Genomic DNA, 13,237 nt, shown 5'->3' on the forward strand with positions numbered 1-13,237 from the left:
CAAGAAATTGCCGCCTTTTCTCATGTCACATGTCTGTATTCTCGGCCACGCCTGCCATTTCATATGACGTACAATGGATTAGCCAATCACATCCTGGAAGCGCAGTACCTGTGTTTTGCTTGAATATAAGGCAGAGCAAGACCAAGGGGCTTCACTTCTCTGGATAAACCACTCATGTTGCATTGTCCAGAAAGTCCTTGCGCTCGTATGTTTTCTCAATAAACCAGACTTAACCTTTTGAGCGATTCTTGGTAAATCCTTTTTTGACTACATCAGTTAAAATCCATTACAAGCAGAAAAGGCTGAGCTGGGGAGTCTACCCACACGTGTAGCAGCATACCTCAATATATATCTTATATAGCTATAGCTCAATAAAAATGTTGAAACTTTTTGCTAGTTACTTTTCTTTGAACGGGAGAATATTATTATTTCAGATGCCTATTCTTATGTAGGTTATGATTTGAAGTGTCTACTTTTTGGGGGGAACACAGTGAAATTCATCCTACGATATTATCTGCTTGTCTGATTAACTATAGTATGATATTATGTAGTTTAAACTCGTAAATCATCTGTTTGATTGTTATAAGGTGAAGTGACCACAGCGTTACAGTGTAGCCTTATTCCTATAGTTTTTTTCCAAAGGCCTCCAGATCTGCCTATTACACTAGAACGCATCTCTGGATTTCAAGCACCAAAACGTGGCCCCGGATGTATCGATCTGCCTCTAGGTTCGAGCCTCATTTTGGCCTCGGTATTGTAATTGTTAGGCGCAAAGGCAGGCGAAAACTCAGAAAAACGCAGTAGTGTAATCCAGGCCCAAGGCTATGGCTATGGCTTCTCTCCTGTATGAACACGCTGGTGTTTCTTTAACTCTCCTGACATAGTGAAGTTCTTCCCACACTGGTCACAGTGGTATGGCTTCTCTCCTCTATGAAAACGCTGGTGTGTCTTTAAGCTTGTTGACTGAGTGAAGTTCTTTCCACACAGGTCACAGTGGTATGGCTTCTCTCCTGTATGAACACGCTGGTGTGTCTTTAACACTCCTGACGTAGTGAAGTTCTTTCCACACAGGTCACAGTGGTATGGCTTCTCTCCTGTATGAACACGCTGGTGTGTCTTTAAATTTTCTAATGTAGTGAAGTTCTTTCCACACTGGTCACAGTGGTATGGCTTTTCTCCTGTATGAACACGCTGGTGTTTCTTTAAATGTTCTGACGTAGTGAAGTTCTTCCCACACTGTTCACAGTGGTATGGCTTCTCTCCTGTATGAACACGCTGGTGTGTCTTTAAATTTCCTGACATAGTGAAGTTCTTTCCACACTGGTCACAGTGGTATGGCTTCTCTCCTGTATGAACACGCTGGTGTATCTTTAAATGTTCTGACTTAATGAAGTTCTTTCCACACTGGACACAGTGGTATGGCTTCTCTCCTGTATGAATACGCTGGTGTTTCTTTAAATCTCCTGACCTAGTGAAGTTCTTCCCACACTGTTCACAGTGGTATGGCTTCTCTCCTGTATGAACACGCTGATGTGTCTTTAAATCTCCTGACGCAGTGAAGTTCTTTCCACACTGGTCACAGTGGTATGGCTTCTCTCCTGTATGAACACGCTGGTGTGTCTTTAAATTTTCTAATGTAGTGAAGTTCTTTCCACACTGGTCACAGTGGTATGGCTTTTCTCCTGTATGAACACGCTGGTGTTTCTTTAAATGTTCTGACGTAGTGAAGTTCTTCCCACACTGTTCACAGTGGTATGGCTTCTCTCCTGTATGAACACGCTGGTGTTTCTTTAAATGTTCTGACGTAGTGAAGTTCTTCCCACACTGTTCACAGTGGTATGGCTTCTCTCCTGTATGAACACGCTGGTGTTTCTTTAAATGTTCTGATGTAGTGAAGTTCTTTCCACACTGGTCACAGTGGTATGGCTTCTCTCCTGTATGAACACGCTGGTGTATCTTTAAATGTTCTGACTTAATGAAGTTCTTTCCACACTGGACAGTGGTATGGCTTCTCTCCTGTATGAATACGCTGGTGTTTCTTTAAATCTCCTGACCTAGTGAAGTTCTTCCCACACTGTTCACAGTGGTATGGCTTCTCTCCTGTATGAACACGCTGATGTGTCTTTAAATCTCCTGACGCAGTGAAGTTCTTTCCACACTGGTCACAGTGGTATGGCTTCTCTCCTGTATGAACACGCTGGTGTGTCTTTAAATGTTCTGACGCAGTGAAATTCTTTCCACACTGGTCACAGTGGTATGGCTTCTCTCCTGTATGAACACGCTGGTGTGTCTTTAAATGTTCTGACGCAGTGAAATTCTTTCCACACTGGTCACAGTGGTATGGCTTCTCTCCTGTATGAACACGCTGGTGTTTCTTTAAATGTTCTGACGTAGTGAAGTTCTTCCCACACTGTTCACAGTGGTATGGCTTCTCTCCTGTATGAACACGCTGGTGTTTCTTTAAATGTTCTGATGTAGTGAAGTTCTTTCCACACTGGTCACAGTGGTATGGCTTCTCTCCTGTATGAACACGCTGGTGTATCTTTAAATGTTCTGACTTAATGAAGTTCTTTCCACACTGGACACAGTGGTATGGCTTCTCTCCTGTATGAATACGCTGGTGTTTCTTTAAATCTCCTGACCTAGTGAAGTTCTTCCCACACTGTTCACAGTGGTATGGCTTCTCTCCTGTATGAACACGCTGATGTGTCTTTAAATCTCCTGACGCAGTGAAGTTCTTTCCACACTGGTCACAGTGGTATGGCTTCTCTCCTGTATGAACACGCTGGTGTGTCTTTAAATGTTCTGACGCAGTGAAATTCTTCCCACACTGGTCACAGTGGTATGGCTTCTCTCCTGTATGAACACGCTGGTGTGTCTTTAAATGTTCTGACGCAGTGAAATTCTTTCCACACTGGTCACAGTGGTATGGCTTCTCTCCTGTATGAACACGCTGGTGTTTCTTTAAATGTTCTGACGTAGTGAAGTTCTTCCCACACTGTTCACAGTGGTATGGCTTCTCTCCTGTATGAACACGCTGGTGTGTCTTTAAATGTTCTGACTTAATGAAGTTCTTTCCACACTGGACACAGTTGTATGGCTTCTCTCCTGTATGAACACGCTGGTGTTTCTTTAAATGTTCTGACGTAGTGAAGTTCTTCCCACACTGTTCACAGTGGTACGGTCTTGCCTTGTCTGTGTCTCTCTGTCTCTGGGCGGGAGCTGGGGTGAGGGGAGTGTTGGAGGTGGTGATAGGGAGTGATTGAGAGGAGGAGGAGGAGAGAATCTCTTGTCTTATCTGTCTGCTCGAGAGACGAAAGAGAGATGTAGAGGTTGTCATGGCTCCTCTTGAGGTGCTTGTTGAGGTAGATCTGGGAGGTGTAGGTGAATGGGCACACAGAGCAGGAGAACACCTGAGTCTGGGACAAGTCTGACATCACTCCTGGGAGAGTGAAAGAGAAAGAGACAAACATTAAAAAGGATTCTCACACCTGTATTACAAGTGCAAATACTGTATAGAGTGTTTATACGTATGCAACTAGTGGGGGGGCGAAACACGACGACACCACAACTTCAGATTGAGGACAGGAGAGAGAAAGATATGTAAGAGGTTCCTCTGGCTGAGCTCGAGTGAAGGAGAGCGACAGAGGAGAGAGAGGAGTGAGAAAAAGAAAAGAGGAGAAAGGAGAGATAACAAGCATGAATACATTGAAGCCCACGGCAATAGCTACCTTAGATAGCTAGAGTAAGCTAGCACTCCTAAAGATAAGTCAAGCTACCATGTTCCATGGCAACTAACAGCATTCCATTTTGTTCTGAGCAAGTGTGCCTGCCTAATATTGGCAATTTGCGTGCCTCACAACAGCGATTTGCACAGGCACCATTGCAGTTCATGACATAGTGCCATCTGTATCGTTGCATCCATGAGTGTCCTGAATTGCACGCTGTATGCCCATGTCTTGCCTGCTGGCTGGCACCATCGGAAAAAGACAGAGAGGAAGGACGGTAGAGGAGAGCTACTTGGACAGCGGTTATTATTATGACCAGCAGACCTCTGGTTCTTTCAGCTTTAAGGAAAGAGGTGGATGAGAGGGAGATGGAGAAGACAGAGGGAAGAAGAGTTGAGGACAGATACCTCTAGCGGTGCTCTTTTCTTCCCAGACGTAGTTGAAGGAGATGCTCTTGTATCTGTACTCCTGTCCGTACCAGACCAGCAGCTCCTCCCCGACAGCCGACAGCAGCGAAACAGGATCCCTCCACGGTACTGAAACGCTACCAGGTTCTGCTCTTCTTCAGTACGGGCACAGTTCACATACCTGGGGGAGAGAGGGGGTGGTTTCATAAGAACAAACAGGTGAGGGAGGGAGAGACAGGAGGAAGGAAGGATGAAGGAAGAGAGGGAGGGAGAAAAAGTGGGTGAGATGTAGGGACTTACTGTATGGAGGGAGGAAGGGAGGGAGGGAAACTTTCAAGACTGGAGAGATGGTTTATTTTGAGTGAGAGCAGCAGAATGGATTCTGGAAATATGAGAAATGAGCATGTGTTCATATTTCTTAACCTGATTGTAATGCCTAATTATTCTACGGTTTACACATGCAAAGATGGGTCCATCCCTGACACGATCTCTGAAAAGCCTGCCTATTGTTGTCCTGTTTAATTGTTCATGAAGTCTTTCCCTTAACATAGCCTTTTTATTTGCATCTCATTGTTTATAGGCCTCTGGATTCATTTATAGTTGCTTCTCTATGAACTTCCTTCTGTTAGTTCTATCACAGTCCCTTACCATCTCTGGATCCTGCTGTTTGTCTCTCTAGTGACATGATGTTCATATGCGCAGTTTGACTTTTTGATCAGGGGGGCAGTCAGTCCCAGCCTACTTCTAACAATATAGATTAGGCCTACTTCTATCAATATAGCTTAGGCCTACTTCTATCAATATAGCCTAGGCCTACTTCCATCAATATAGCCTAGGCCTACTTCCATCAATATAGCTTAGGCCTACTTCTATCAATACAGCCTAGGCCTACTTATATCAATATAGCCTAGGCCTACTTCTAATAATATAGATTAGGCCTACTTCTATCAATATAGCCTAGGCCTACTTCTAACAATATAGATAAGGCCTACTTCTATCAATATAGCCTAGGCCTACTTCTATCAATATAGCCTAGGCCTACTTCTAACAATATAGCCTAGGCCTACTTCTAACAATATAGCCTAGGCCTACTTCTATCAATATAGCGTGAGCGCCGCCAAATAGATTCTGGAAATCTGAGAAATGAGCATGTGTTCATATTTCTTCACCTGATTGTAATGCCTAATTATTCTACAGTTTACACGCGCAGAGTCCATCTATTTGTAGGCATCTGGCATGACTTGCACATAGTCCTCCGTGGGAGCAGTGAAAACAAGTGCCAGGGGAATGCTCAAGTCCAAGCCATGCCAAACATGTACAAATATTGGGATTGCGATACATTTCACAGGAAAGCAAATTGAGACTGGTAAGATTACACCCTGTGCTTCCCGTCTCAGTAAAGCACATTTTCACTAACACAAATCCCTATCCATCTATCCATCAATCCAAGTATGATTGGATAACTATCTGTATGTCTTCTATATTTTACTTCAATTCAAAGGGCTTTATTGGCATGGGAAACATACATTTACAATGCCAAAGCAAACATCCCAAAAGGTCACAGAAATTTTATGGTTGAATTGAATGAATAAGTAAGTGTAATATTTACAAATGTATTTAAGTGGTAACTTTAAAGTTTGTATGTACAGTGTGTATATGTATAGTGTAAACCTCAGTTGCTGGCGGTCCATCTGATGCCTGCAGCCTCAGTGCAAATGTATAACTATGTGTGTGTTTATTCTATCCAGAATAAATCAGCCTTCAGCAGGAAGAAGTGGTCTAGCTATTTAATACACAATGCAGAAACACATGCGTACAAGACCAGACCGGTCACATCAGCAATTATTTTGAGTCAGCACAGGTGGTGGCCTCTAGATTTGCTTATGAATTACGTTATACGGCCATGCTCTCCACTTAATGTCACCAGCGAATAAAAGAAGTGAACGCACGCAGCAACGACCAGCAACAGAGAAATTCACTGAAAACAGACCGCATGTCGGTATGTTCGCTTCACGCGCTTCCCTCTCAACATGGTCATACAAAACAGCTTGCTGAATTCCGAAAAGATGAATAAACTATTCTGTTTTCGATTCAAATGTGTAGCTATATGACCCTCCCCTGGACTCAAATTAAAAAGAACAGTAACCCTCTCCTGGACTCAAATTAAAAAGAACAGTAACCCTCTCCTGGACTCAAATTCAAAAGAACAGTAACACTCTCCTGGACTCAAATTCAAAAGCAGTCGTCTAACCCTCCCTTGTTCATTCGAAGTTCACTTCCTAAACCGAAGCCCCAAACGGCTGCGCTCTAATCTTTCAAAAATAAAAAATAACATACAACTTACCGAATTGAGGATTGTCGTAGCCTACAGTGAAAGGCTAGTGAGTAGGTTGTGATGGAAACGTTTGTTTACTCAAAAAGAATAAAGAGCTTGTCTCTTGTTTTCTTCAGATGGATAAAAAAACATCTTTGCAATGGGGAATCTTTACAGGCGTGAGAAACAATGTTCAACTGTGAAAAGTTTCCAAGGTAGAGAGAGACACAAATTACGAACACAATTTATATACACTTTTGGTCGTGACTGCTAGTCTTTTCAATGCTCTTAACCAATCGGTGAAAGCCGGGAACAATGACGCGTTTCACTGTTCAGACTCTGCAGGCCCGGAGACTTCGAGGGGGCGGGTCAACTGTCAATCAATTTCTACTTTGGCCAATCAGAGGCTGACAATCGTCTTGTCAATCAAAAACTCATTTCGCCTGAAACGGTTGAATCACTTTTTATTTGGCGAATCTTCTTTCTCTTAGGAGAAGGGGTGTGAGACGCAAAGCTAATTTGTCATTAATAAGTGTCAGCTGTGGACGATCAAGCGAACATATTGGACGTCTTTCGAGGTAAGGGAGATTGACACAAGTAACATAACAATAAGCAGTTATTTTAACGTATTTTCAATTAGTTATAACATTGACAGCGCCTAAATGCTCACACTTAAGAACGTAGACGAAGATGCTGAGATGCCTGACGTTAGATAAATAGCTAGTTAGTGAATACATCCATGATCCTAGCCGTCACAACGTGGCTAGCCAGGTGTAGGCTATTCTTGACCCAAGTTAACATTAGCAAAGCGGTGTACCTGCGCACATGCACAAACAGAGCAGTGCTTCTACAAAGAAATCCATCATATTTATTTTCTCATGTAAACACTGGGCGTTTGGTGTTGCCAAGCACTTAGGCTCTTTGCACAAGCTCCACTACTTCCTGAAATTCTACAGGCATCCTTATTTCCTGTCCTATACCATTGGATGGAAGTTATTAATCAGGTGTGCCGCTTATATAGATAAACAAATAGACAGGTAGGTGTGTATACATATACACAGTATGCATGATTATGTTCTGTTAAAAATATATAATTTGTTGACAGGAAACCAAGAGAGTGGAAGAGAGGGGACAGGAGGAGAGGACATAGAGATGAGAGGTGAGATACCTGATGTTAGCCAAAGAGACGCTACATTAATTAGATCCTGGCAAGTTTTGAAAAATAATGTGGATGGATGGGTGGGTGGGGGTGTGTGTGTTTATAGCTTATGTTTATGTTTTGTTAATTTGTGGACAGGAGATGAAAATGGACACCACAGTGGAGGAGAGGTGACAGGAGGAGACCAGCATGGACAAAAGACAGGAGGAGAGGTGACAGGAGGAGACCAACCTGGACAACACAGTGGAAGAGGGGTGACAGGAGGAGACCAACATGGACACCACAGTGGAAGAGGGGTGACAGGAGGAGACCAACATGGACAAGAGAGGTGACAGGAGGAGACCAACATGGACACCACAGTGGAAAGGAGGTGACAGGAGGAGACCAACATGGACATTAGAGTGGAGGAGTCCAGGCTGGGAGAGAGATGACAGGAGGAGCTAGTCTCATGTTTCTAATAGATGGTGTGTTCTCATCAACATTCACTTAAGTTGTGTCCTCTCTGGATGACCTCCACTGCTCTCAGTTAAAGATGATATTAATCCAATATGGTGCGTGTTGTTCTTTATAGATCTAGCCTCTTCATTTTGCTCTCAAAATGCACCAGATTGAAGCGCCACAACTAAATGACCTCGGTATTACAAAAATCCTGCGTACAGCCCTGGGGACTCATTTATAAACGTTGCGTAAGTACAAAAGCGTGCGTAACCCATGCTGAGCAACTTTCTACGCAACTTTCGGTATTTATAAAAAACAAGCTGAGCGATAAGTTGGCGGAACTTAACTCTACGCACACTTCGACCCTCCTTTAACTACGATAAGCACGTTTCTGGAGAAAGGAAAACGCGACTCCGATGGCAGAGGGATGAAACTCGGGAAAGTCTGCAAAACACATGACATATTGAATAATAAATACATCGGTCGCTGCAAGAAACCCTCCAATGTGTCACACAGTTTAAACGGAATCAATCGCCACCGTAGCCTAATCACGAAATAATGTCGGCATTGCTTTGGATGTGTCTGTGAATTGACCCATTTGTGTCATAATATAATGTTATGTTGTAGGCCTATTCATTTCTAGGCTATCCCGAGAAGCATCACGGGCAGTAGCCTATGAATAAAAGCCACATATTACGTTGATAACACAACACGACACGAGCCTATAGGCTTATCATAGTAATGATTCCGTATGTCGATAGCCTACAACTATAAGGCCTATACCGCACCAAACAAATGTTGCATTCGGCGTTGAAGTATATTTATTCAGTTAATCATTTATTTAATTAATTATTCGTATGTTTAATTATCCACCTATTCATTCGTTAATGTATTTATGTATTTATAGCCTATATTTGATTAGGCTTTTATGTAAACCCGAATGACCACTGAGGCAAGCCGCAACAATGATGTTGAGCGGTGAATGGAAATGTCCTACTTGAGGCAACTGTAGGCTACATTAGGCTATATTGTACATCATCATATATCCTCATATTGTCGTATGATTGTCATGTAGCAGGCATACGAGGAATGTGGGCCTTACAACGCATGTCATCCCAATGCTCACATGCCGCTTTGGTAGAATTAGCTGTGCGCAAAACAGAGCATGGAGGTGATGCGTCTCCAAGTTGTAAGAACACAAGGGAGCAAGTTAGATTATTAATTTGCCGAATCGTCATGTGTGTAGCAATAATTACCCTTTATAGAATCACATGAAACTCATCCATGGACCCCATATATTTACAAGACCTCGATACAGGCACTGATATAGCTGGATTATAGTAGGCCATGACGCACGGGGCCTTGGATATGCCGGGACTTGGCACAGATGTTCTAATATGTGCTTGGCTATCCCGCAACATCCATTAGAACACGCAGCTTCTATATGCCTACAGAATGTTTTGAGAAAGTATGTGAAATGCATGATATCCCGGAAAATACACAAATTGGCTGCTGCAAAGAACCCTCAGATCTGTCGTACAGTTAAATTGGGGATACTTGCCTTAAGTAGTCACTATAGGCCTACATGTTTGCATTGTTATGGATGTCATTGTAAATTGACCCGTTTATACGTTGATAAGTTAGGCATTTTATTCATGGGCCACCCTGTGAAGCATTAGATTACGTGCAATATAGATCCAAACCCCATTACCCATGCAACAACACTATAGGCTTATAATGATTATCAGTTTGGATATAAGCAGCCACCTAATAAGGCCTACCGCACTAAAGGAATGCCAATATAGCCTGCATGATAGATAATTCATTATCTAACAGACCACTCAGGCCTAACAGGTGCTCTTATCAGTCGTGCACATGTGAAATCATCGTTCCGAAAAGATAATTTTGCGGCGTCTCTACCTCGTTGACCAATACCTCCACCTCGCATCGGTAAAATGTATCTTTCTCTTTCTGCCTTTTGCACTCGGCTCCATTGTCGTTGCATATGTATAGGCGTATCACTGACCATTTATAGGCAATTGTGGGCGTTAATTGGGGTGTGATCAGAACGCGCGTTCACGTGCGCCAAGTTAAGTGTTGATTGTGATTTATAAAGGGCAGCTGGCGTAGGCGTGCCTGAGTGAACATGGGTTGTGATACGCAGCGTTTTATAAATCGGAGATTTTTTGTGCGTATATTTTAGTAATCACTTAGCTAAGCTAACTTAGTTACGTGGATTCTACGCAATGTTTATAAATGAGGCCCCTGGAGGGTGCATTTTCTATGAGCTAATGTATCAAACATTTCTTTGTCTGATACAAACAGGTTATTTTTGTTCTGCACATATTGGCAGTACTTTGTTATTGAAAGCTGTTCACCAGCCTAGATAGAGGGTCTGCATTATACCTTTGAGGTGATATTATGCTAGCATAAGCATTTTTCCATGGCCCTCTGGAACCCAGAAAGTGTAGATAGACTCTTAAACTGACAGAATTGGATATGATGGCATACCAGAAGGTTTAGGTAGACTCATCAAGTGGTCAGAATTGGGTATCAGAAGAATTGGCCTCATGTTCAGAGATGTCTATATAAGCAGCTCATGCAAATTCCCTAGTCAGTCCAGACCAGTTTCACCCGTTGGTTTTGTGTGGACTCATCATTCTGCAGAGTGATTAGATGCTTTGATTCAATAAAGAGTGTTGAACGGCATCAATGGATCCAGACATTCTTCCTTTCTCCTCAACTACCAAATTACACTACAGTAACACGCACAGAAAAATCTGGAAAGTGAGGGGAGATGCTATGTATTGTCTCTCTCTCATTCTGGCCTTCTAACCTCTCTCCCTCTCGTTCTCTCTCAGGTGCTAGATGTTCCAGCCGTCCATTTCTCTTTCATAACTACTGGCGTCATTTCCTATTACCATGGTAAGACTTATAGACTGACCACTAGCCAACAAGAGTGTCCAACCTGTGTTCTGTTTCTGACTCTGTGTTCTGGTTCTGACTCGGTGTTCTGGTCCCTCCCCTCTCCACGATGCTGGTCCTGTTTCAACGGCCTCTCCAGTCCTAAAAGAACTGCAGCACTTTGCGCATTACCTTAAAGGTCAGCTGTCAAGTTGTCGTCTTCACCCTAATATTTAAACTTTCTCTCTGGTGTCCTTCAGAGGAGCTGTGGGGGCCTAACTGTGTGTGTGTGTGTGTTTCCTGTAGATGGGTTCCATGCAAGTCAAGAACTGTGGGAAAGCAAGTATCCTCTGCTTGGTGAGCACAGCTGGACACTCAAAACACAGCATACTGTACAGGGAAGAGGGTGCGTGTAAAAAAAGGGAACAAACAAAAAAGTGTATCTCTGTCCTTTCCCTTTTTGTGTCCCATCTTTATTCCTTTCCCAGGCCTGCAGTGTCTGGTTCAATATAGCGTTGTCAGAAAATCCCCTGAGGATCCAGGACATGGCTTCCTATGCCTGCTTTGTAAGAGGAAGTTAACGGTCTGGACCATTGGCGGCCATGCTTTCAGCTATGAGCACGTCACCGCCTTTCTTGTGAGCCTACAAACATATACACACACATGAACAATACAAACACTTTGCAAGATTGCTTCAACGGGGTGGTTATATCAGTGAGATCCTTCTGACTGCGCGTGTGTGTGTGCGCGTGTGTGTGTGTGTGTTTGTAGAAGTGTATCAATCCCAACTCACTGAAAGACATGGAGGATTCTGGTACCCAGAAGGATCAAGAAAGGTTGCTTGAGCTTGCGATACAGGCACAGAAAACACACCCGCCTGGCCGTGTACAGGTATGACACATTATTACTCCAAAGCCTGAATCTGAATCAAAGCCACCACTGTTTTTGGATGAATGTTAACTTCTGAGGGCATTGTAATATATTTCTGCCTGCCCTGGCCTTCTGTCTCCAAAATGAAGAAGATTTGATTAAAGTTATTAATGGGATATTTGTTTTATGCAATAATAAATGTAATGGATTGAGTTGTGACATACAAGTATAAGAGATTTGTGCTGGAGCATCGAATTACAGCACTAGGCCACACAGGAGAAATGACCAGTACTTAATTGGGAACAGATGTTTTGGGGGCTCCTTTACAATGTGTTTTTAAGAGTCTAGAATAACCCTCTGTCACCCCCTTTTCTTAAACATATAATAATTTGGCCACTGGCCAACAGTATGGTTGGATAGATTTTACTGCAGTATATTAGTATAGAGTATATGATAGGTTAGTATATGGAGCAATATGGTACTTATAAAGTATAAATTCGAGAATCGGACAAAGGACTGTTGAATGCTTTCTGCCTTCCCTGGTGCACTTGGCTAGACCTAGGGACTTTCTTTGGATACTTGCATGCTTTTTGTAATGATCATTGGTGGTCTATATGCTGTTTGAAGACTATATAAAAGATTTTTGGAAATAAGTTAACAGTTTGAAGGTCCAGACCTCACCAGAGAATTCTGTTTTTGATTAGGCTAAAATCCTCATCAAAAACTGTTTTGTCTTTCAGGAATGTTTGGCCGTTCCCATCAAAAACTCTGCCTATAACACTGGTCAGTGCATGCCTGCGTTTGTGTTTTGAGTGCTCTTGTCTTGTGTGCTGTGCATGACAAGCTGTGTATGACAAGCTTTGTATCATGGTGAAGTCTTGTGTATTTCTGTTGCAGTTCTGTGGAACCTGAAGAGATTGTACTCTAACGTGCAGCCATTTGTCAGCAAACTGGGTGAGAGCTGGTTTTTACTAAATTAGTTATAACCGGCTAAAGTAGTAAAATAAATAAATATTTGTGCCAGATCAGAAAATGAATTCGCCAATCAACGTTCTATGAGGAAATTTAAACAGCTACGGTGGACAGGTTTGCGGTTGAAGTTAGCGCCTGATCGACGGTGATGGATGGTTCATGATCCAATCACCTGCCCCAGTATTTTTGAAAGTGCATGCCCTTTTCCAAACAGTTTCCAATGGAGAGTTCCCAGCTGGTTATGTGAAGCAAACAATTTGAATTGATTTGATTTTTATTTGGAAATTAAAAGCACAACATCTTAAGGGAAAGTATACAAAGAAAACCCCAAACTTGCAAGCATTACTAAAAACACTCATTTCCACAGTGGAAATTACAAGCATTACTAAAAACACTTATTTCCACAATTAATACAGACACGCCACCCCAGAAATACGCCTTTACC

General features: G+C 42.7%; 1 protein-coding gene across 1 annotated transcript; it reads left to right on the plus strand.

Moving 5' to 3' along the window:
* Positions 1-10,548: 10,548 nt before the first annotated feature.
* LOC311328287 (uncharacterized protein) lies at positions 10,549-12,632 on the plus strand (the record flags this gene model as incomplete). Its single annotated transcript, XM_084462275.1, has 6 exons — positions 10,549-10,563; positions 10,908-10,971; positions 11,257-11,307; positions 11,439-11,587; positions 11,722-11,841; positions 12,561-12,632. 6 exons carry the CDS (start codon positions 10,549-10,551, stop codon positions 12,630-12,632), a joined length of 471 nt encoding a protein of 156 aa, XP_084318401.1.
* Between the last annotated feature and the right edge of the window lie 605 nt (positions 12,633-13,237).

This window comes from Borostomias antarcticus, assembly GCF_949987555.1.
Source record: "Borostomias antarcticus genome assembly, contig: scaffold_65, whole genome shotgun sequence".
NCBI lineage: Eukaryota > Metazoa > Chordata > Actinopteri > Stomiiformes > Stomiidae > Borostomias > Borostomias antarcticus.